General features: G+C 44.2%; 1 protein-coding gene across 3 annotated transcripts in view; it reads right to left on the bottom strand.

Annotated features, from left to right (window-relative positions):
- Nucleotides 1–2,733: 2,733 nt before the first annotated feature.
- Nucleotides 2,734–24,597, bottom strand: part of LOC132495673 (TRPM8 channel-associated factor 1) — a 35,379-nt gene continuing 13,515 nt past the window's right edge. For 2 of the 3 annotated variants that reach the window (XM_060107555.1, XM_060107558.1), the window contains exons 2-9: nt 20,899–21,532; nt 11,327–12,321; nt 10,940–11,037; nt 9,612–9,825; nt 9,057–9,296; nt 7,651–7,988; nt 5,695–5,945; nt 2,734–3,120 (exon numbers count right to left, since the gene is read on the bottom strand). In XM_060107555.1, the coding sequence (XP_059963538.1) occupies nt 3,111–3,120; nt 5,695–5,945; nt 7,651–7,988; nt 9,057–9,296; nt 9,612–9,825; nt 10,940–11,037; nt 11,327–12,321; nt 20,899–21,532 (2,780 nt within the window). In that variant the 3' untranslated portion in view covers nt 2,734–3,110. Of the gene's footprint in view, nt 3,121–5,668; nt 5,946–7,650; nt 7,989–9,056; nt 9,297–9,611; nt 9,826–10,939; nt 11,038–11,326; nt 12,322–20,898; nt 21,533–24,597 lie in introns of all 3 variants that reach the window. The other variant, XM_060107556.1, reaches the window with a different exon arrangement.

The raw sequence follows: 24,597 nt of genomic DNA on the forward strand, positions 1-24,597 counted from the left end.
GCATAGCAGGACACATGAAACTTGGGAGCCTGAAGATGTCCACTAGAAAGCTGGCTGTTTCTCCCAGCTACAGGGAAAAAATAGCTGAAAATCGATTATGACATTGAGGCAGTTTGGCAAAGAACATAACCAAAGAGACTAACAGATGGATAGAAATCCTCTGCCATCACCTGGTCTCGTATATGACTAAAACTTAGCAAAACTGTCAAATGAATAGTTCAGGAAAGCTTACATCATGGTCTTGAAATGCTCCTGGAATAGAGACAAACATCATGTGCCTTCTTGGGGAAGAACACTAGTTGGTGATTTTCATGAACGCCCTGTTGACACATACATTCACTCAACAGATATTGAAAACCTGCTAGACAGTAAGCTTAATCAGCAGACACATGGTGAGATCGGGACAGGATTTGTTTTCTGTGGAACACATGTAGAAACAAGAGGAAGGGGAAGTGTGAATAGCTGGAGGGTATTTAGTGTGGTTAGAACTAGAGAGTAATGGGGGATGTGATGAGCCTTGGACGCACTGGGTGGAATCAAATACTTGAGGGCCTTATAAGCCACTTTAAGTGTTTTGATTGGACTGTATCTTAGTCAATATGAAGCCATTGAAGGGTTTTTATTAAAAATTTTTCAAAGTAATACATGCACAAGGTAAAAAATTAAATAGTACAGGACTTAAAATGAAAAACAGTTTCCCACCCCACCCTTTTAACCCTAGTCCCATGCCCTAGAGGCAATGCATTTAACAATTTCTATTTTTAGATATTCTAACTTCCTAACATTAAATAATGTTTGAACAATAATTTCTTGACTTATTAACTTTAGACAATCTTTAATAATCCCCCATTACAAAAGATAAGGATTTAACTTACACTATTCCCACCTTTCATTTGCCTATCCTTTTCCAAAGTTTTGACAGATGTCATTTTTAATACTTCTATTGGTTTATAGTTTTGAACAGTAACAATCCTTTAGTCCTTGTTCCATTAACTGTAGACTTTATCTTTTCATTCCCATTTTGAATAGGTAATTCTACTCTTCCCTCCACCTCTCTTCCCCCAACCAATTCTCAACCTCTTTCTGCTTTCTTTTTCCTTTTCAGGATTACTTTCCATTTTATTTCTGAATAAAAGATTAAGCCTTTCATGTTTTACCTATAGGCTGATCAGAATACTGAATACCAATAAATAGTATCTACATTATTTTGGCTTTGTAAATACTGTTTACTGGGAGCTAAGTAGAAGCTAGGATATTTTCTTCCAAACATATCCAATGTCATGTTTCCTGTGTCACTTGAAATGAAATGTACCTATTGCCAATGTCAAAATGAGTCTCTTCTTACATTCCATGAGTTTTTATTATTGTCTCATAATTGAACCTGAATTTGACATTTTTGTTTTGTTCTCGTTTACTAAAGAATGTATCTCCTCCATATTCTCAAACATTCCAGCTTCTCAAGGATAATATCTATGGCACAGAATGCATATTCTCCCGAGAGCCTGAGACTGTGTACTCTCATCTGAAATGGGTCTCTTGGGTAACTGTCACTCTAGAGTGAGCCATCCTACTGGATAACTGTCACTCTGGAATGAGCCTTCCTGTTGGATAACTGTCACTCTGGAGTGAGCTATCCTATTGGATAATGGTCACTCTGGAGTCAGCCATCCTGGGTGAGGTCCACTGTTTTCTGGATTCCATTTCTTTCTCTTTCCCGATTTTCATTCTCATTTTGCTGGAGAACTTCCTCAGTAGGTGACAGAGAACTTCCTTTCCAGGTGCTAAGAGGGTAGACTTTCTGAAAACTTGCATGTCAGAAAATTTCTTTCGACTTGACTCTCGAGTTTGGCTTGCTATGGAATTCTGGGTACAAAGATTTTTCATGTGAAGACACTTCTCTATTGGCTTCTAGCATTGTGTTGATGAAAAATCTGCTCCCAGTCCATTTCTCATCCCTTTTTAGTTGAGCTAATTATGATGACCTTATTTTTTTCTCTTGGCACTTTCAATATCTTTGCTCTATCCTTAATATTCCAAAATTTCACAAGATTATGTCTAGATGTAGGTTGTATAGGGTCCTCTCAATTTGGAGACTTGTTTTTTTTTCTTCACATTGTGTTCTCTCTTCCAGAAACTCCTAACAGTTAGATATTGTCTATGTCTCTTTCCTCTCTTTATATTTTCTATTTCTTTTTGCTCTGTATCGATGGAGATTCCCTCAACCTTATTTTACAGCCTGTCTACTAAATATTTTTGGCAGTCCTATTTCAATTTAAGGGCTCCTCTTATTTTCAGGGTTTTCCCTTTCTTTGTTGTATCCTGTTTTTATCTTACAAATGCACCTTAGATGTCTCCGAAGATATTTAAGTCATTTTCTTCCATGTTAACTGTTTCCCCTAGAGTTTGTTATATTTTTCAAATCTCCTGATTCTGATTGTTTATTTTTCTCACATGCTGCTCCCCTGGTCCCTCCCCCAACCCCTACCCCTAAGGCTCAATGTCTGGGAATTCCCAGCTGACCATTTGCATTGAAGAATCAGTGTAACTGTTTTTATAGGAGTTGCTGTGGGTTCCCTCTGCCATTGTGTGGTCTGTCTGCTTCTCCAGTAAGCCTTTCTGTGACTGAACGCACTTGGTTACTTGAGTAGGGATCTCAGCCATCTGTAGAGAACTAACTAGCTGCTAGGGGCTGACTTTTTTCCACAAAAGAGGAATTTATTTTGAAGCACCAACTCCTACCTCTCCTCAAGCAGTTTATTTAAATCCTTTAAACAAACAACAATAAACAACAACAACGTCAACAGACTTAACAGAGACCAGTGGTAGGTTGCCTGCATTCTGTGCAAAGGTTGGGGCAGAATGAGATGGGGTTCAATTTCACAACTGACATAATTCTTGAGCAGACAGACTTCAGGTGCCCACATCTCTTTGGGGTTACGTGTTCAGATCAGCTTATATTCCGTCTGAGAGGAGCTGCACACTGTCATTATCACTTCTTCCACTTTCTCTCTTCCAGAAATGTGTTGAGATCTTCTTCACTTACAACCAAATTCCTTCAGTTTTCTTTGCTGAGATGTGTCAATTCTCTTTTACATTTCTCGACTTCGGTTTCAGTGGGGCCTGGGGAGGGAGGGAAGTAAACTTACATGTTCAGTTCATCATCTTAAATTCAAAGTCCCATTGGAAGCTTTTAGAAAGGGGAGTGACATGGATAACTCGATATTTTTAAAAAGTCCCCGGGGCTGTACTGCTGAAAATGGAGTAAGGAGGGCAAGAATGGAGATAAAAATTGTTCTAAATGACTGAGGATCTAATTTCCTTTCTGAAAACATAGTGTCTGAGACTTTTGGGAGTCAGACACTTTACCAAAAGAGCCCATCGTTCAAAATCCAATAAGCTAGTAGAATGCTTTCATGGTGCCCTGGAGATAAGGACTGAAACCCGAAGATCCCAGAACCCAGAGGACTGGGACCATACTAAAGGGATCATCCCAGCACTGTCCATTGGGAAGCACTTCAGGTGCCTACCTCAAAGTCTGCCTTTGAACTGGCATTTGGGGTAAACAAAAGGACTTTCTGTTCTGATAAAATTAGATGAAAGCTAAGTAAAAACAGCCAAAGTGCTGGCAAGGAGGGACATAAAGTTCCTTCTATTTGCTGGTTCATTTCTTCACTTACTCATTTATTTGCTTGTTCAAAGCACTGTAGTTACTAATACTCATTTGTATTCAGAATGCCTGGGTTCAGATCCCAGATCTATCACTTACTACCAATAAAGGCTTAGGTAATTTACTCAATCTCCATAAAATTCAGTTCACTCATTTGAAAAATGGGAGCTGTTAAGTTTCCATTCCATAAGGTTACTGTGAAGATTAAATGAAACAATCTATATACCTGGCACATACTCAACAACCCACTAGTTAATAGCAATTATTTTCAATGCTGAATGAATATTTAACACCTATGTTTAAAGTACTTGGATGATAGATACTCATGAAATAAGGGAAAATAATTCTAGTATTAAGAAATGACACAATGAAAGAATCGAAAGAAAAACATTGTCTAGGTCAAATCTTATTGTCTATGCATCCATCCAATTCCCAATTAAGCAAATAAAACAGTGCATTAAAGCAACTAAATCAAAAGAAGTGAGCTAAAGGAAAAGTGGCTGGATGTACACAGCATTAATCCTGGAGCCCCAACTCTAGCTGAAACTACAAAGAATTGGGAGGTTCTGAGTAAGATTGGAAGCAAAGTTAAAAAAAATCTCTCAATGTACTGTAATTAAATGCAGTTTGGGTCAGTTGGATCCAGTTATCTTGTTCCAGTGTAAAGATTCTATTTGTGCACGGACTTTATCTGCCAAACAGCGACAGGAATCTGTGTCACTACGGAAATACAAACACCATCACTCAGCCAGATGCTCCTTGTTTGCTAAGGATGAACATCCTCATAGAATTGTTCTGGTTTTCAAGCAACTTCCACTCTTAATCAAAGAAGGGATTTTACCTGAAAGGTGGAATTGAAGGAGACCAAACCCCAAGCAGCTTTTAAAACCCCACTATAAATAAACCTTCCTTTAGATCATAGGGCAATATACCAGAATCCTTTCAGAGTCAGTGTATAAAAGTGTAGGATGGGATAGGATTAATTCACTGCATCTGTAAATGCCATCTGAAAGTGCAGTCCTGATCTAAAATGATAGTTAATCTGACAGTAACAGCGGCAGCTGACAATTTCTCAGTACCTACTAAATGCCAGGTACTGTCACTTTTAGAGGTGCTAAAATTTAATCCTCACAATAGTCCTATGAAATAGATCCCATTTTATAGATGAGGAAATTGAGTCACAGAGAAGTTGAGGAGCTTGCCCAGAGTCATATAACTAACTGGTCAAAGAACCAGAACCTGGATGTGGTAAGTCAACTGTGAGAGATGATGACCTTAATTAACCCCTGGGCTGTGGGAAGAGAATGGGGAGTAGGAAACTCACTACTCTGTGGACCATCACGAAATAAAACCACCCCTTAGAGTGCATGCCCGGTATCCACACTCCTCAGAATTACCGGTCTGAGTCTTCCACCCACAACCCTGTGAGGCAGGGATCTTTGCCCTCACCTTACACACAAAGAAATGGGAGTTCAGAGATAAAACGACTTTCCCAAGAGCTAAAACCCTAGTTATGGGCTCTTCGTAATACACCAGACAGCTTCTGGAAAACTACCCAAGACATAAAATGTATTAGTCATCGGGGAGCTGTCTGAATATCATGGTAAATTAGTATCAGTTGGGTTCTATCGTCAGGTTTTTGGGGAAATGATCAAAAATAAAAGCCCAGGGAGTCCTCAGGGTGAGAGCCGCCCTCTATGGGCTATGGCCCATGATGGTGAACCAAGGGCTGGCATAGGAGCAGGGGCCAAAGCTCTCAGCACTGGCCCAGCACAGGGTCAGGAGGGCATCTGATGGCTGAGAGCAGAGGAATGAGCTCATAAACGGAAGGCTTTGCTCCTGAGGAATTATGATTCCACTTTTTTCTATGTTCTGAACCCACTGCCCAGAGATATGACTAAGATCTAGGGGCAGTGAGCTTGAGAGGGCAAGGCTAGAACCTAAGAGACAGAGGTCGAGGAGTGGATCCCCATCTCTGCCTAACTCCCCAAACCTCTCTACCTGCCACCTCGCTAGGCACTCCTTACATCTGTGTGAGGAGGTACAATTTCATAATATTTTCCTTCCACTCAGGCAGATAGGCCAGGCTGGTTGCCACTTCCTTCTGGATCGGCCAGGCCCAGGCCTCAAAGAACGGAGCCAGGTTCTTCTGCACTTGGTGGGAGAACATCTTCACCCACAGATTCATTTTGTCGACATTGTCTGTGGGCAAGTTGGTCTGGTTCCTATACTCAGTGAAGAGACGGATGAACGGCTCCCACCCAAAGGCCTCCTGGAGCTGGTAAGAGAAGGAGGAGGATGAGACATCTGATCTACAAGAGACCCAACAAACACTCTGAGTTAATGCATTTCACCCCTTAAACACCAGTTTCATATCTATCACTGACCCTCTGCTGTTTTACCTGCCAGCCTCAAGTGCTACTCTCATGTTCTGACGATGAGAAGGGCCTCTGAGCCAGCACAGGGCTCAACACAAAGCAGACGCTCAAGACAGCTGTGGTAAAAACTGCAGTGATTAGGATCAGGATTTACCACCAATATCATTATTCATCTATCTCACTAGACCATGAAAGTAGTCATAGGATATTACACGAGGATTTAAAATTGGTTGAAGTGGAAAAAATCCACTGTTTTTCATAGTTGCTAAGTTAAACCCCAACAATTAGGGAACTCCCAGCCGTATCCTGACATAATCCACACTAACTGTAGGTCTATGTCAACTTGCAAGGCGACCAAAAACGGCCTTTGGGAAAAAAAGGTGAGTCCAGTAGAAGCAGAAGACAATGTATAGTCTAGGTAGCTAGAATTAAGAGTAAGGCGTAATTTCGGGAAAAGGCAGCCATCCCGAGGCTGTTGGAAACAGCCCATGTTAATTTATTTATTTTTGGCTGTGCTGGGTCTCTGTTGCTGTGCGCGGGCTTTCTCTAGTTGCGGCGAGCGGGGGCTACTCTTTGCTGTGGTGTGAGGGCTTCTCACTGCGGTGGCTTCTCTTGTTGTGGAGCACGGGCTCTAGAGCGCAGGCTCAATAGTTGCGGTGCACGGGCTTAGTTGCTCTGTGGCATGTGGGATCTTCCTGGACCAGGGCTCGAACCCGTGTCCCCTGCATTGGCACGTGGATTCTTAACCACTGTGCCACCAGGGAAGCAGTTCCACCCTCGACTTGGTTTCACAGAGGAGGAACTTCTGTCCCGATGACAAGGTTAAAGCAGTCTCCTAGCAGTGTCACCGTCATCTTTGTGGCGGAGGGAATCTGCAGTGAGAACTCCAGCAGGAGGAAGGGCCAGAATAGAGTGTGGCTGGCCTGAGACTGAGTTCCAGAATCCAAGGTGATGAAGCTCTCCACAGTGAGCTGGGAACTGATGCAGGGACCGGGGGGCTGGAACTGGGGTGTTGTGTGATAACTAAAAGGCAAAGGCCACCCCCATGTCCAGTCCAGTGAGGAAACCTGGCTTGCTTCTAAGGTGGAAACTGAGGCACAGCCAAGTCATAATAAGAAGACGGTTTACTCACCTAGGGAAAAAACAGCTCCTTTCCCACATAGTGTGTGTGTGTGTGTGTGTGTGTGTGTGTGTGCACACGCGCGCAAGTCGGTGTGTGTTCGGCTTTAGGGAGCTATTTAAACAGTGCAGTTTGGCTTCAGTCTCAGGTATGTCTAGGTTTAAAGCCAGTGACAGCAACTATATTTGTAGTATCACATTTGCCTCTACCAATTTTTAACCTTTCTCAGTACTGTCTACTCTCAAAAATCTCTTCAGAGTCCTGGGGTGAAGGGTGGGGCTGAGGTAATTAAGTCCACCTTAGGGCCATGCAAAGTGATGCCCTGAGAAGCATCCTCGACTAGCACCGTCACACCTGGGCGCTGTCAGGACCTCCCCCGCCTGGTGCGGGAGGCGGGTCAGCGGGAGGGTCCCCCGGCACCATGCCACCATCTGCTCAGGGTCCCCACTGCGGGGCTCCCACCACCCCCGGCGCTGGCCCAGCACCTGTAAGTACGTTTCCAGGGCCGTCCACGCGTTCCAGTTTTTCACATTGGGACCCTTGCCCAGGTAGATTCTGACTCTCTTCTCCCGAACTGGGGGCCACAGAGCAATATTGGCTCGTCCTCGAGGGATGCCCAGGACCGTCTCGTGCACATAGACACACCACAGGTTGCACGTGGCCTCGGTGGTGTGCGGGGGGAACTCCCACTCCTGCCGCTGCTGGTTGCGGCCCAGCTCGTGCACAGGGCCCCACAGCCCCTTGGTTCTGATGAGTTTCTCACTGATGAGCTCCTGCACCGACTCCAGGTGACACATGATGGGGTAGCCTGCGTGCATCCAGCCTGGGAAATGCAGGAGGGGGAAAAGAGGGTTAGAGCGCTCCCCACCCATCTAACAAAATTATTCTCTCTATTGTATCTCCCCAAACACCCAGTCCCCACCGACCCCATGACTTCCAGAACCCTGTAATGCTCAGAAAGGCAAAACCCGGACCCTCCTGGGCCTTCGTCCTTATCCTCTTATTCTGTAATAATGCTTTCATCGCCGCTCTGACTGGCTATGGGAGCCGAGGCAGGTTACAGATCGCCGTTCATGTTACTATTCAATTTTTCTGTTTCTCTGAGGGTGCTCTGTGTGAACCCATCATTATACTCTTTTCTCAAAATTAAGAACTCGTGGTTCTCAGTATTTAGACATGGAATTGCCCACGTCGACACTACCTCATAGTGACCCACGTCGACACACTACCTCATAGTGATCATCTGCATAAGCCAAGAAAACTAAGGTCCAGAGAGATTTCCTTGGTTCTTTAATTTCTATACACCCTTCATTTTTCAGGCCTCTTGACCTGCTGGCAAAGATCTCTTTATTCAGTGCTTTCTCCCAACACCTGTGACCTAGGAAATGGCCCTCGGTCGATTTTATCTACTCCTCGAAGTCCCCTGATGGAAGTCTGTGAAAACCCAGCATGTATTTTCTGCACCATTCCCACTGTTTGATAACATCTCTTGACTAAAACTGTTACATATTTTAACATACTGTGTACGTATAGTTCTGCAGCCTGCTTTTATGTGTCACATAACCTCATCATATTTCCTTATGCCATCAAAATATCACTTTAAACGTCTTCCTTAATGTCCACTGAAGGTATACACATTACATAATACATTACTGAACCACTCCGTAACTGTTGGGCACTTAGATAGTTTCCAATGTTTTGTTGGGGGACACAGTGAGTCTTTTTCTTTTTGACGCATTTTTTCCCTTTCCATTTAAATAGCAAGGATTACATTTTATATGTCTTGCCATAAGAACATTTCTACCCTGCTGGCTGCCCACTGCATGGCTGTTTCAAGAAGGAAGGCCCTAAGAGGGGGCAGCATGCACACAGGTTCGCCCCAGGCACCCACCGACTGAGATCTGCACGTCGGCAACGATCCTCTGAGGCAGACGCAGGGGGAAAGGCTCAGCCCCCAGCCGGGCCACGGCCTGCATCACCTCGTCCCAGAGGCGTAGCAGCGGCTCAGGGTTCTCCACAGTGCGAAGGTTTGCGGTTGGCACCGTCAAGATGATGTTGTCTGTAGCCAGCTCTCCCCAGGGACCTGGATTCTCCTGGATACGCCTCTTCCATTCCTCCTGGGATGTCTCCCCTGGAAGACAGGCCACAGCACTTGAAACTTGGTTCCCCAAATCCCTGACACTAACACGTTCAACTTGAACCCTAGCAGGAGAACACCAATGCCATGAACAACCACGTACCTGCTCTATCCTTCTTCTACAAAGGTCCCATGGATGTGATACGGTTTGGTCTTTATCCCCTCAGCCTCAAGGCTGACTATAAGGAAGCTTCCCTCCCTTCCCTCCACCAACCCGAATCTCCCTCTTCCCACACCAGGCAGCCCCAGATGACCTCCTCGCCCCCAGCTCTCCCTGTCCCTCGGGTTCGCTCCAGGGCGTCCACTCACCTAGCCTGTAGTAGGGAGCGTGCACAGCTCCCTTGACCGTGATGGGCACGGAGCCCAGCTTGCTGCCCTGAGGCACAATGATGTACAGGAGGCCCCCCCAGAGGCAGGTGACCGCCTTGGTGGGCTTGTCCAGGCAGCAGCGGTTAACCACAAGGGGGACTCGGAACAGCTTGCTGGCCCTGGTCAGGTCATCGGTGTGGCAGCCAATCTGTACCTGGAGCAGAGAGATCCCCCACGTAGTGACCCTGGGGCATGCATGAGCCGAAGGGGAGAGCGCCCAGGACATGGGGACAGGAAGGGTCACGGGGCCATGACCCTAGGCAGCTCCAGGCATCCCACCGTTCATAAGCCCTGTGCGCTAAACCCATGAAATTGTATCATCCCTCAAGGTCGTATGGACCAGATCGTGTGAATTCACTCTCAGGGCGGGTCAAACAGCTCCACAAAGGGTCATGCTGAGACGCTGATGTAGGGGCACCAGGTGTGGCCCAGATGCTAATTCTGAGGTGGGCGACTCCCACACATGGGGGGTCTGTAACAGCCAGAATCCTAGGCTGCCTATTCCCCCGTGGTGATTCTGGCTTTGGGCAAGGGCAGAGGGGATCCTGACTTTTGACCTGAGAGAAGGCCCAGTGGGAGAACACGTGACCGGTTGCTGTAGTGGAGGACTGTCCTCCCAGGCCCCTACTCCTGCGCCTGTGGAGTCACCCCTGTCCTTCGAGGCATCCTGGGACTGTTCTCCCGGCTTTATGCTAAACAAGTTCCAGGACAGATACGGGCACAAAACAGACGCTAACCATCGTGATGACCCACAAGGGGGAGAGAGCAGGACGGCAGCTTAATGTCGTGAATACGGTGTGCGTATGTGAAAGTGACAGAGCTGACGTGGACTGGGCAAGCTAGGAACAGTGTCTGGTGTCACAGGGAAGAAGCTGGAGTCAGAAGGACCTCGGGCTTTGATGTGAAATGTACACGGGATGGAACGTGGACTAAGATTTATTGGACTGTGTGCTAGGGCACCAGCCATCTGGTACCTCTCCTATTCCCCACTCTATGACATAAGTTAAAAGCACAAAATTTGAGCCAGAGGTTGGTTAGGTTTGAGTTCTGGGCGCTGAAATGTATCAAATCCATACATTTAAATCAATCAGTTAGCTGTTCTGCACCTTAGTTGCTTCATCCTAAGCAACTAAAGGGGGTGGAAGTACATGCCCTGTAGTGCCAGTTGGTTTTGTAGGAAGGTCAGGTCAGATGCCCACTATGAAAGCAAGAGCATTTGGCTTCCGTATTTGGCTTCCATGTTCTGTGGTAAGATAGGCATGCCTCACCTTCAGGTCAGCAGAGATAGCAGCTTCAGGCAGCGAGACCTGTATAATTTGCCTCCCGGGTATGTAGAGCGCGGTGCTCATCCAGCAATACCTGGTGCCTGCCAAAAGCCAAGGAAGAGGAGACGTTACCCTTCCGCCACGATTCCACCGCCACCCAGCTTCCAGAGCCCCTTCCTGAGCTCTGCACATCTTCCTGCCTCCATGCTGCCCTGGCTCTGCTCTTCCAAACATCACCTAAAACCCCAACCCCCATCTCCTTGAGAGTGCACGGCAGAGGATGGAGATGGCCTCCTGGGGGTGATCAGATCTGGAGCTGAGCTGCTCAAGTCATCACGACCCACCGCCCCCCAGTTCCCACACGCCAGGCTCCCACCCCTCATTCCTTACCTGGATTGTTGCAGTTGACCTCAACAGTGATAGGAGATTCCGAGGGGCGCAGGTAGAAGCTGCTGTACATATCTTCAATTTCTGGCACTAACAGAGAGAGGTCACTTCCAGAGTGGGCCAGCCCAGTGGCCAGGGAGAGCATAGCACCCCTGCAGCAGTCGCTGATGACAGGGGTCTCTCGGGTCGCTACTGGGAGCCGATAGCGACTTAGCAGCTTCCTTAGGAGCCGATGCACCGACATGTAGGCAGGGATCTCTTCTGCGGGGAGCTGCAGGAAAGCTGCGCCATCCGGTCCCAGCTTTGCCAACCAGCCCTTTTCCACGTTCCCTCTCTTCCTGCCCATTATAACCTGGAACTCGGCCAGGGTGGAACGGAAATGATAGGTCCTTATCCCTGCCTTAGGAGTACGAAAGGGCCCAGGGTTGAGGCTTTGGCTGGTGATGCTAATGCCAAAGGGGTTGAGGAGGAGGTTTCCTGGGAACCGAGCCAAAGGGGACACTCCTGGGTTCTTGAACGCCCACCACCAGGCTTGGGCTCCAACAAACAGGCCCCCGCCCTCTGCTACAAACTCCTGCAGCTCCTTGACTCCCACATCACTCATGGGCTCCAAGCAATAGACACTGGCCTCGCTGGGCAGACTGGGCTCAATGCTGCTGTCTATGCCCCCCACTGCAAGCAGCCCGCTCAGAGTCCTCAGCTCTGTCTGCACCACGACCTTGCCTCTGCGGCCTGCATCCAGCCAGCGCACAGCATTGAGCAGAAAGGGGCCCAGTTTACCAACGGTCAAAAGGACCTTGTGGCCAGTCACGACCACCCGGCCCCGGCCGTAGCGGGCAGCCGCTATGACACAGCCATGGTAGGAATCTAGCCCCAGGGGAAAGGCTAAAGCCCCGTGCACTAGCAGCTGGGACGGGAAGCAGTCCGAGTTGCTGATGTCCAGCTCAGAAATCCCGTGCAGGAGCTCATCTCTGTCCTCGGAGAGGTCATCTTCACAACTGCAAAAGACACACGTGTTCTCTGTTACAAAGCATTCAGAACAGCACCCAGCATATAGCAAGCGTCAGACTTACTAATACCATTTTTAGCTCTTACAAGGGAACTGGGAGAACAAAGTGGGCACTGGGTAGGGAGACTTGCTGGAGGGAAGACAGAGGCACTCAGCATTAATTCTGCTCTGCTCATTCTCTGCGTACAAACCCTCCAAAGGAAATCTCGCAAGAAGTCCTGCTGGGTATACCCAATACTGTATCTTAAATATTCTGGATTTAAGTGTTTGTTTGTTTCAGCCTTTTAAGCACTATACAAAGAACTGAATGGAAAATCATGGTTTCATTCTTGTAAGGAGGCTTGTTTATAATTTCATGCATCTAATTTTCTACAAATAAAGTCAACCGAGAGCTGAGTCAGTCAGTGGCACTAGTGAAGAATCACTATTATCTCAAAAGGTCGGGCAGGGAGCTGACCGGCCTCAACTCTAGTGGGACCCTCCTGTTAGGTGAACCCAAGAGGATTGACTGCCTACACCCAGAATCCCACACATTCATTGTCGGCCCAACAGGAGTGATATACATCCGTGCTATAAGGTTTTTCTCATCACCAACTGTTCCTATTTAAGGGTAACAAACTCCTATAAGACCTCAGGACACCTATAACCCCCAAAATGGGGGATGCAGCCCCAGGTAGTGGGATTATGAGGGGGTAAGAGGCAGAGTGATCTCTAAGCTCGAGATCCCAGAGCTGGTTAAGTCACTCTCGTTAGGTAAATCTCTGGCAACCGTATGGTCAGAGGCAGTTGTGAGGAAACACTGAAAAATGGGGGTCAGGTAGGTGGCATATTTACAGTATTTGTGTTATACTCTGGCAGAGCTGTAATTAACTGATGGGGAAACTATAGTCCTCTTAGCAGGTACAAACCTTTCCTGAAGATAAAGGTATCACCCTACAAGATGACTCTCCACCTCCTTGAAGCACTAGCCATTAAAATCATTCAACTAGCTGTTCTTGCTCTGATTCCAAATTCACCAAACAACCGTGTGATAATAATAGTACTTCCCAGGATCATCTGCCTAAAGAAAGAACTCACTGGCCAGGACAACCAAAATCTTCTATTTTTTTGTGACATTTATATTTCTCTAGCAACATCTTAGTATATCTTTAATTTGCTGATTCTAAAGCAAAAAACATTCGTTTTTAAATTTAAGTACTTTATGCATACAAAATTAAATAGAAAATGTTTTAGTTCTTTTATTTTTTAATAGATCTTTATTGAAGATGTGGCACATATATACAATGTAATATTACTCAGCCATAAAAAGAAACGAAACAGAGTTATTTGTAGTGAGGTGGATGGACCTAGAGTCTGTCATACAGAGTAAGTCAGAAAGAGAAAAACAAATACCGTATGCTAATGCATATATATGGAATCTAAAAAAAAAAAGAAGAAAAAGGTTAAGAAGAACCTAGGGGCAGGACAGGAATAATGACACAGATGTAGAGAATGGACTTGAGGGCTTGGAGTGGGATGGGGAAGCTGGGGTGAAGTGAGAGTAGCATCGACTATATATATACCACTGAAAGTCAAAGAGTTGGCTGGTGGGAAGCAGCAGCATAGCACGGGGAGATCAGCTCGGTGCTTTGTGGTTTAGTTCTTATCACGAGTTCTGTTAATAAATTTCATGCAATTAATTGTTTTACGAGTGTAGTCAGTGAAGAGGTGATTTACATTGGTATCAAGGTTTGTACATTAGCCTGTTACGACAAGATGAGCAATACTGAATGTGCAAAGTTGAGACCCAGACACTGCGTCACTAGCAGGACCCTAGATGCTCCCTGCTGAACCGGAAGCATCGTCAGAGACCTGCCTGTTATTTCTGACAGCCATGGCTTATGTGCAGGGGGAGATAAATAATTGTTTCATAAAAAAACCTGAATTGGATTTTTACTTTTCTTTTCCCTCTGTTCTGAAATGAAACTAAAGTTATTAAAAAAAGACAGTAAAATCATGATAGCACTAGATTCACTATATTTCAAGAAGGGTGCAATCAGCAAGCTGGGACAGGAGGAATTTATAGGAAATATAAATCAAATGAAATCAGACTGATCAGAAACCCAAGAGAACAGAAGAATCTGTAACTGCACATATGTGAAAGAGAAGATCAAGAAAACAAAAGAACAGGGATTAATCATCATTTGTGAAAACAGCTATCCTTCCTTGCCTTGTTCTCAGTCTCAGGGTATTTCACCATTAAGTATGTTCTTAGCTATAGGTTTTTCAAAGAGGACTCATCACACTGAAGAAGTTCCCTTTTATTTCTAGTTAGCTGAAATTTTGTCATGATTTGACAATGAATTTTGTCAAAGGTTTTTTTGTGTGTGTACATCTATTGAATATATATGGTTTTTCTCATTTATTCTGTATTAACAGAATAATTAATTTGATATTTGAATGTTAAACCAGCCAAGCATTCCTAGAATAAGCCTTACTTGGTCATGATGTAGTATCCTTTCTATATATTGTAGTCTACTAACAATACTTAAGAATTTTTGTATCTATGTTCATGAGGGACATTGTTCTGTAGTTTTCTTGTCTTGCAATGTCTTTTTCTGGTTTTAGCATCAGAGAAATAATGTTTTAATAAGTTACAAACATTTTTCTCCCCTCTTATCTTCTGAAACAGTTCATGTAGAGTTAGCATCAAACAAGATACAGTCCAAACTCTAAGCAGTGATCACCTCTGGGAAGAATTAGTAAGAGGCAGAGGTGGAGGACGAAGATCTTTCACTTTTTACTTTGTATACTTTGGGACTATTTCTCTTTTTTCCAGTAAGCATATATTTTGAAATTGAAAAAAGGAAAATGTGCATAAAAAGGAAAAGAAAACTGAATTGTGACTTAGCAATTTCTCTTCTAAAGTGGCCTATCTTCCCACTTGAATTCACTCTCTAAAAACTTCTAATTTATTTTGTGAGAACCAGTTAATACAATTCTACTATACATGGCTAGGACTGTAGTAAGACGCTCAGAGTTAGGTAGGTATGCTCACCCCATCTCGCAGGGCCATGACCCTGACCAACATCTGCAGTTAGCATTCTATCTATCCTAGCAATGACCTCCAAAGACTTATGGATCCTTGTTACAAATAAGCTTATTAATATCTGTTCAGATATTTTTGTTTTCCAAACTACTTGGGGAGTCATATACATGTTGATTATCTTCAGGAATTTGGCAGTTTTCTTGTTTCATTTCGGCTCATTTCAAGTAGTCAATTTTCAAAATCCTGAAATCTTCACAATCTGAAATTCAAAAGTCTTCTATATAATATCCCTTGGCCATCTCTCAAAATGAAGTAGAAATGTCTATATACATATATATGTGTGTGTAGATATATACATATGGCATCAATTTATATAACGTTTGCCAATTCAGGTTTCACAGGGGTGTTTTCAAGCCAAGAATTTGGAGTATGTGGACATTTCAGAGCATGACCACTGTTCGACATGCTTTTCTCCGCATCTCTGATGACCGTGAATATACAGGGATTACTGAAGACTGAAAACCAGTCTCAATGGAGTAATGGCTGAAATGAGGGCAAGGACCTTCTACTCCAGCACTTCCCATTTAGAGGGAGAAAGACAGTTGAAAGCACACGCTAAGGTCACGGTGTGCAGTTGCTGGCAGCAAGCCCAGGTTTCCAGGTTCTACCGAACCTTGATATCACAAGCCCTCTTCCTACAACAGTTACTTGGTTTTTGTGATTTCCTCTAGGCCTGGTTATTGGAGATGTTTCTGCTCTTCTAATTCTCAGATCTTTGGAAATCATTTTTTTGAAATAAGAAAGCCCGAGACATAGCATATACCGAATAAATTGCTGGCTAAATGAATGGATGAATGAACACACATAGAACTAGAACTCTTAACAGAAGCCTGAGATTTGTGTTAAAATGAGACAAGGGCCTTCTTATCCAAAAAACAGATTAAACTATTGTGGTTGATTCTCCCCAAACCTCCCTCAGATCAGTTATCTAATGATATGTTTAATCAGCATCCAGTCCCTTTACTGGTAAAGCCTGTTCAGTGTCTAGTCCCCGTTTTGTTAAATGTAGAAAGAGGGTAAAACATGGCAATCCATCATGATGCTGAAGTAGGAAAAATACCAGTTAAAATATCAATAGCTTATACAACTGGAGAAACGTACATGACTTGGGGCAAAGCAGCATGATGATGGCTGCCAAGTAATTTTCAACGTTTGGAAATGATATTCATGACCTCATACGCTTACATTACCACAGCCTGAAGGCGGATGTCAAAATAATTAAAGTGTTTGAGGTACTTTGAACATGTTTCTTAATTCATTTAATCCTCACAACCACCCTTAAAGGTAGTCATTATTAATCCTACTTTAGAGATGAGGCTTACTTATGGCTCAAGGTTTTAGAGTAAGCACCAGACAGAGCTTGGGAACTAATTAAATTTGGCCTCCACTAAAATCTGTGCTTTTCCCAGTAGATATGAAATCTCTTACTAGAATCCTGAGTCTTGAAATGAGGCTGTGTTTATGACAATGGATCCAGTGTTTGTTCAAATGAAATACTTAATAGAAAGAAGGTGGGACTGGTTCTGCATTTAAAGTACAATAGCCATTGCCCTCAGATCTGGAGATACAGTGGAGACCTCCGAGGATAAGCGAATGGAAGATTAGAAATTGCTCAGGGAACAGAGTACAGGCGGTGTGGTCTTACAGACAACATGGTGGCTAGTGCTCTAAGTGCAGATCATGGTGCTTTCCAGACAGGAAGTGAGGGCAGTGACTATGAGACTTGTGTCCTGATATCTGCAGGTATTCTCACCAGGCTAAAAGTAGATCATCTGGTTTTATTATTTAGGGTTTTATTTTTCCATCATAAAAGTAGTAACAACTTCTGATAAAAATTTGATTCATCTTGATAAGGCCTGGACAGTTTATTCTTAGAAGGTTCATCCTAATATCTTATTTAGAATTTAATTTAGTAAGAAATGCACAAGTAGCAAGGTTAAAGCTATCTTAATTCACACTCGCATGTTCAAATGTGGGTTTAAAAATAAATAACAAGATATTTGGGCAGAGTAACTAAACTCACAGGGACTTTCAATGGGAACCTGACAGCCTGTGATGGAAATAATCTTCCTTCTTGAATTCTAATAGAAGCATGTTGGTGTCTAGTATTGCTGAAAATGCGCTGATGATATGTTATACAGTATTACATAATTACAAGAAGACTAAAGAAAGATCCAAATCTTCAACAGTAGACAAATGATTAAATAAATGAGGTATATACACTGGCATTTGCATAAAATGAATCAAGTATAATTTTAACGATTACATAGAATGAAAAAGTTTATGAGCAGAATTCAAAATAGCATGTATACTAAGATGACAAGGGAGCAAAATTATGAATGAGTGGGGAAAATAATGTCCAAAGGTGAAAAGAGAGTTGTATTGTGGGTTTACAATTTAATAATTTTAAAATGAAAATAAAAAATAAGAGACCCGGGCCTCCCTGGTGGCGCAAGTGGTTGAGAGTCCGCCTGCCGATGCAGGGGATACGGGTTCGTGCCCCGGTCTGGGAGGATCCCATGTGCCGCGGAGCGGCTGGGCCCGTGAGCCATGGCCGCTGAGCCTGCGCGTCCGGAGCCTGTGCTCCGCAACGGGGGAGGCCACAGCAGTGAGAGGCCCGCATACCGCAAAAAAAAAAAAAAAAAAAAAAGAGACCCAGCAATGTTGAAAAGGTAATCTAAAAGAGTATCCAATGAAGAAGAATCATAATTCAAAAGTACAGTTGACCCATGAACAACATGGGTTTGAACTGTACAGGTCTACTTCTACACAGGGTTTTTTTTCAATACTAAATACCACAGTACTGCACGTTTTGCAGTTGGTTGAATCTGAGGCTATGGAACCGAAGATACAGGGGGCCAACTATAAGTTATACTTAGATTTTCAGCTGTGTAGAGGGATGACCCAAACCCTCAAGTTGTTCAAGGGTCAACTGTGCTGGCAACACTGCATGTGCATGTGTGTATACATGTTTCAGAAATATTAGAAAGGAAAGTGGAAAAAAAGTGATCTATTAAGAGAGTTAGAATTTTAAAAATATTTTTTGCTTATTAAATAAAAAAGCATTTGTGTGTCATAAAGATGTGGAAGATTTTAAATGTGATTTCTGAATTGCATGTGAAGCAAGGTAATGAAATATATGCCTTCTTAAAAAACTTGATAGGAAGTTTGAAAATTAAAGTTTATAACTGAAAATCATCTATTAGTATTCCACAATCAAGAGATCTACCTATTACTGATATTTTGGGCTTTCTTCTTATGTTATATTTTTACACATAGCTCTGTATATTTTTAACAAAATTGGGAACATATTGAACCACAATTAGTATCCTATTTTATTTCACTTAATAGTATCCCCAAAGAGCCTTCCCTTGTCCTTAAACATTCTTGGAAACATAGTATGTTTAATGGTTAGTTAATAATCCATTGTATAGTGTTCTCTAATTTCTACTCTTCCCAATAACAAGTAATGCTGAATTGCAACCCTTATACACGAATCTGATTATATCTCAGATTATTTATTTTTTAAAGTCCTATTTTAACAAATATATTTTCAACAGTTGAGATTTAATTTACATAAAGTAAAATCCACACAATTTAGGTTTATAATTAATGAATTTGAATAAATGTATAGTTTGGTAATGACCACAACCGGAGGTGGGAGAAAGATAGGTTGATGTTGACCTTTCAGCATTGTTTTCATTTTTTGAGCTCTGTGATTATATTACTTTGTAGAAGGAAGGAAATAAGGGATGAGCAAGGGAGAGGGAAGGAGGGTTGGATGGAACACACATACTGGGTGCTTGAGAGCTAATATTAAGGAAACTGGGGTGAGGAGGAGAGGTTTTTCTTTTCTCTTTTTCCCTACTCATCTCAACCTATGCATAGGCATTTTTTAATGTAGATAAGAAATGTATATATGTGACACACACACAGACATATATTCTCTTGTACCTTTTCCGTCTCTTCATTTCATCTCAGCCAATTAACTTAGGAAATCATTGCTGCCATCTTCAATCCATCCACAAGTCAAAAAATGACCCTCATAACATATAAGTAATTCTATGATATACCTACCTGCACAAGCACAGAGTCAAGAGTTGCAATGCAGTCTTACCTAGTGAATAACCGATGCTAATAACCCATAATCTACACAGGAGATTCTATGCACTTCCCTTATTAAGTCTGATTTTTCCTCCTGCATTAGCCTTCAAGTTGATTTCCCACGTGCACGCATGCACACACACACACACACTCACATGATTTAACCAAAAAGAAAAAAATTCAGATTCAGTGATAATGAGATGATATAGGCATAGCCAAAGAAAAAAGAGGTATGATTTTGATAGAGAAAAACATCTTTTAAGGCAACTAAAGGGGATTACGTTGTTAAGAAATAGAATTATGCCCAAGTTTTACCTTCCTGTTCCTCAGAATGAAGATCACTAGTAAGCTGAAGTTTGATCAACCTGATCAATCATTGTACCTCTGAACAACTCTCTCCTCATTGCACATATGAGAATGGAGCTGTGGGGCGTTCTAGGAGTTCCATGCCAAGGAGAGGCCACAGCTCATCCCCTAAGCCTCTGTACTAACCCTGGTGTACCCTCCTCACTCAGTTCTACCTCATTCTGCTCCCACTGGACAGAAATACCAATGCTCTTTGCTCCAAGGATGCTGAGAGTTTTCATGCACAATATAGGGCGTGGCCTGGTGTGACTTTTCTACTTCTGGGACTACTCCAGCTTCTCATCTCTCTCTTCACCCATCTAATCATCCATCCAACACATGTTTACTGAGCACCTACTAACCTGCTCCATGTTCAACACCATATGAGGTGCTGGAGCACAATGTGAAGGGATCAGGCTGGGCAAAGCCCTCAAAGAACTTTCTGTGTAGCCTGTCTCGGAACCCATCAGCTGCCTCCTTCATCCTCCATCAGCAGGTCTTTTGCTTCCAGAGATAAAAATCATCTCTGACTCCTAGATTTAAGATCTAGCACATAGAACTTATACCATCTTTCTGGTATCTCAACTTCTAAATCCTCTAGTTTTTACTTCCATCCTAACCCGATCTGGCTGGACATTTCAAAACCTTTCGCACAGCTCTCTAGACTTTGTCTTACTGGACCCCTCATGTCCGTCTTCCTTTTCCTTACACTTCAGTTGCAGGCAACCTTCACCTGCCACCTTCCTGGATTAGTCATGTGAACCCTGGGATTCAGCAATATATTTTACTCAACAAGATGCTGGGGGACATAATGGTCACTAAGATGTTTCTCCCCTCAAAGAGCTAAGTGATCTGGGCGGGGATCCTGCCCCTCCTGCGCCTCAGGGTATTTTAATACTCTGGTTGATTTACGGCAAATCCACGTTGAGTGCCAAATTCTCTTCTGTTAGCCTGGGAGTAGCCTGAAGACAAGAACCACCTTCTGCTTTTTAACCTGGGACCAACTCCCCACTGGGGTAACGCACTCACCTCACTAAGACTGGGATCTTGGGCATCTTCTTAGAGACTTTAAAGAAACTCGTGTCCCCTTTATTGTCGGTGAAGTACACGCCGGCCACGCTGGTCACAAGGTTCCCAGGGAACATGAACAGAACCCTTTCATCGTCGCCCTGGTTGGCCCAATCCCAGGCTTGGCCTCCGATCAGCAAGCCCCCTCCACGTTTCATGAACCTGACCAACTTTTCAGTCATGGTTTCGTTGTAGGCATCAATACAGTAAACCCCCAGGGAGTCTTTCACTTCTGGTTCAACCTTTGCCTCTACACCAGAGCCCTCAAGGATTTTGGCCAGAGGTGCCAGGGATGGGTGTACACCAACCGGAGCCCCAGGGGAAGAGCAAAGCCAGCCCACTGCATTGAGGAGAAAAGGAGTGAGCTGGGCCTCCACCAGGTAGTCCTCGTGGGACACCACCACCAGGCGGCCTCGGCCATAGGAAGAGGCAGCAATGAGGACCTGGCCCATGTCATTCACCATCACTGGGAAGGAGGCCTCTCCAATTAGAAGCAGTTCACATGGGATGGCATCTTCGGGGACATCCCAGCTTGTCACTCCATTCATAAGGGCCTCAAAGGCAGCAGACGGAGTCGCCATGGCTGGATCGGCTTCTGCAGAGAAGAAAGCAAAGACTCAGCCTGGTGAAGAATGGATAAACAAACAAACAAGCCAAGAGTTCACTCCTCCACTAGATGGGGCAATTCTTCCCATTAAGCAGATGAGACCGACACTGTGAACAGACTCAAGCACTCATCAGGGTCGTCAGTGTCTCCAATCCAGGAGGCCCTGTTGTGCCCTGTCTGCTAACATTCTCATGGTCAGACTAAACAAGCTCGACATTTTGCATCACAGAAGGAAGCAAACAGAAGTGAAGAATTCGGGCAGAATTGCGTCTCCAAAGACATATATTTAAGTACTAATTCCCAGCACCTGTGAGAGTGATCTTACTTGGAAATAGGGTCTTTGCAGATGTAACCAAGTTAAGGTGTGGTCACACTGGATTTGAGTGGGCTCTAACCTAATGACTAGTGTCCTGGTAAGAAGAGGATATTTGGACACAAACACAGGTACACAGGGGAGAGACACACAGGCTACGAGAACATGTGGGCAGAGACTGGGGTGATGTCTCTATGAGCCCGAGGAATGCCAAGGATTGCTGGCCCACACCAGAAGGCAGGAGAGAGGCAGGGAACACATTCTCCTTCAGAACTTCCAGAAACAACCAAACCTGTCAACACTTGGATTTCACACTTCTAAGCCTCCAGAACTGTTAGAGCAGGGGTCCCCAACCCCTGGGCCGTGGACCATTACTGGTCTGCAGCCTGTAAGGAACTGAGCCGCACAGCAGGAGGTGAGCGGCGGTGAAGCTTCATCTCCCGCTCCCCATTGCTCCCCATCTCTCCAATCACCGCCTGAACCATCCCCGCCACCCCCGCCACCCGTCCGTGGAAAAATTGTCTTCCACGAAACCGGTCCCTGGTGCCAAAAAGGCTGGGGACCGTTGTGTTAGAGAATACATTTCTGTTGTTGTAAGCTACCCAGTTTGTGGTACTTTGCTGTGGTAACCAGTGGAAACCAACGCAGTGGTGTAGCACGCTATCTCCCCACCCCCACTTCTCCCCATTCGGCTTCCACACTGATCGTATTAATCTCAGCTTGGGGCCAGAATTTCAGTCTGAAAAGTCTGGGTCCTCATAGAGGGTTCTTTGGTCACAGTCATAGGCTGGGTAAGAGGAAAGCAGAAGTCCTCTGGCTTGAGTCCAGGTCCCAGACAATCAGAAGCAGAGGTAACAATTTATGAACTTACGGCAGATTCTCACTTGCACCTGGACATAGCAGAGAACGGTGCGCATGTCTGTGGATGCGTACTCACAAAAGGCCTCTGCTTCTTCACCACGAGCTCCCCGCTTAAGGTCTCTCTGCAGTCTGAACTGCTCTATATGCACTTCACTGAAGCACTTCCCTCAAGGACAGACGTGTTTAACAGTCAGGACATCCAGGCCTCACTGACCACTCAGTGGGTCTGGACAATGCTGCTCTCCTGGTCCTTGAGGCTATTACCACCTCTAACCTTATGGCCTGAGCCAACCTCATCATGTGTAACCTCTCAAACCACTTCATTCCTATCCTTCTATTCCCTCTTCTGAAAATGTTTATCTCTGGCCCTTACTGCTTTTTTCCCTGTGAAAGAATATGCTCACTCAAGGTATTACAGCAAAGCAATTATGAGCTTAGGCTCTGGAGTTAGGCTGAGCTTAGCTTCCTCGTTCATTAAGTAGGGATAATACTATCTACCACATAGGATTGTTCTGAAGATTAAAGGAGTAGCATAGGTTAAGTGCCTTTCCATTATGTATTATATATGGATCTATAGATATGTAGATACATATACATGTTCAATTATTATATATATATCTTTGCTTAAAATTACTAGGTTAAGAATAAGCTATTTAAGTATGTGCAAGATAGGGAATTATTATAAAGTGAAAACAAATCTAACCTAATGTTAGATTTTACCACCACTGGATTAAGCATTTATTGACTCTGATTTTACAGGTTTCATATTTTGGAGCCAGTACTAATACTGATGATTATTTAGTTCTCAAGGATTTCTATGGGCCCTTGGCAGAGGCCTTCTCTGTGCCTTCCCCAGGCCACAGATGCAAAGGCCCTGGTCCTGACGTAAGTAATAAACTCAAGACCCTTACTGAAAGCACACTCTGCCATTTGTAACTGTCTCTAAAACTAAAAAGTCTTAAAGTTATTCTTTTCCCTCCAAATTAGCTCCTCTTGGGTAAAAACATAAGCTCGAGGTCCCTAGTTGTTAAAGAGGGTAACCTCCACCCCAGAGAACTACTGAGAAGATACAATCAGTAGACAGTTGGTTAATAAGAATCTGTCACGTCCCTGGCTCCTCCTGGGGTCCACAAATAGCCAGGACAGCAAATGGCAAGGAGTCACAGTTGTGTCCCTCCTCTCTCTGATCCATATCCAGCTGGTCACAGTGTCGTTCGTCCTTCATGGTTTCCAGTCACACTGCCGTTAACCTAGTTTGGGTCCTCAGTGATTCATTCCTGGACTAAATGGACCCAGCTTCTAAGTCACCAGCATCTGTTCTCGCCTTTATTCTTCTACAGCCACTGATTGTATTATTTCCCAGAAAAGAACCGCCCAGAGCTTCGCCTTTGCCCACAGGGGAAAATCTGAGCTTCCTCTTGGGGTTTAAGGCCTCCAGGGCTGGCTGCTTCTTACTTTCCAGCATATCTCTTGCAGCTTCCAGGATACTTGGCCTTCTTGGACATGCCCTCCTTTCATTTTAGATTCTCTTTACATTCTCTTTCTTCCTGTTCCCTCTCCCACATCTTTCAAGCCACTGAAATCCCACCTTTCTAAGAGAAAATATTCACAGAAAAGGAAACTTAATTAATCTATGAAAATAGGCTCAATCTCACTAATCAGGCAATTTAAATACAATGTACGTTGCCCGTAAGATCGTCCAGAAAGAAGGGGGCAAAAAAGAAATAGGAAGAGGAGGAGGAGGAAGAGGAGGAGAGGAAGGTAAAGATAATAATGTCCAATGTCCCAAGGCTTGGAAACACTAGCACAATCTGTTAGAAGGACTGAGAATCTGAAAGCAATCTGACAGTGGCAACTCAGTTTCAAAGGTGTGCCCACC

This window comes from Mesoplodon densirostris, chromosome 9 (assembly GCF_025265405.1).
Source record: "Mesoplodon densirostris isolate mMesDen1 chromosome 9, mMesDen1 primary haplotype, whole genome shotgun sequence".
In the NCBI taxonomy this organism is placed as follows: domain Eukaryota; kingdom Metazoa; phylum Chordata; class Mammalia; order Artiodactyla; family Ziphiidae; genus Mesoplodon; species Mesoplodon densirostris.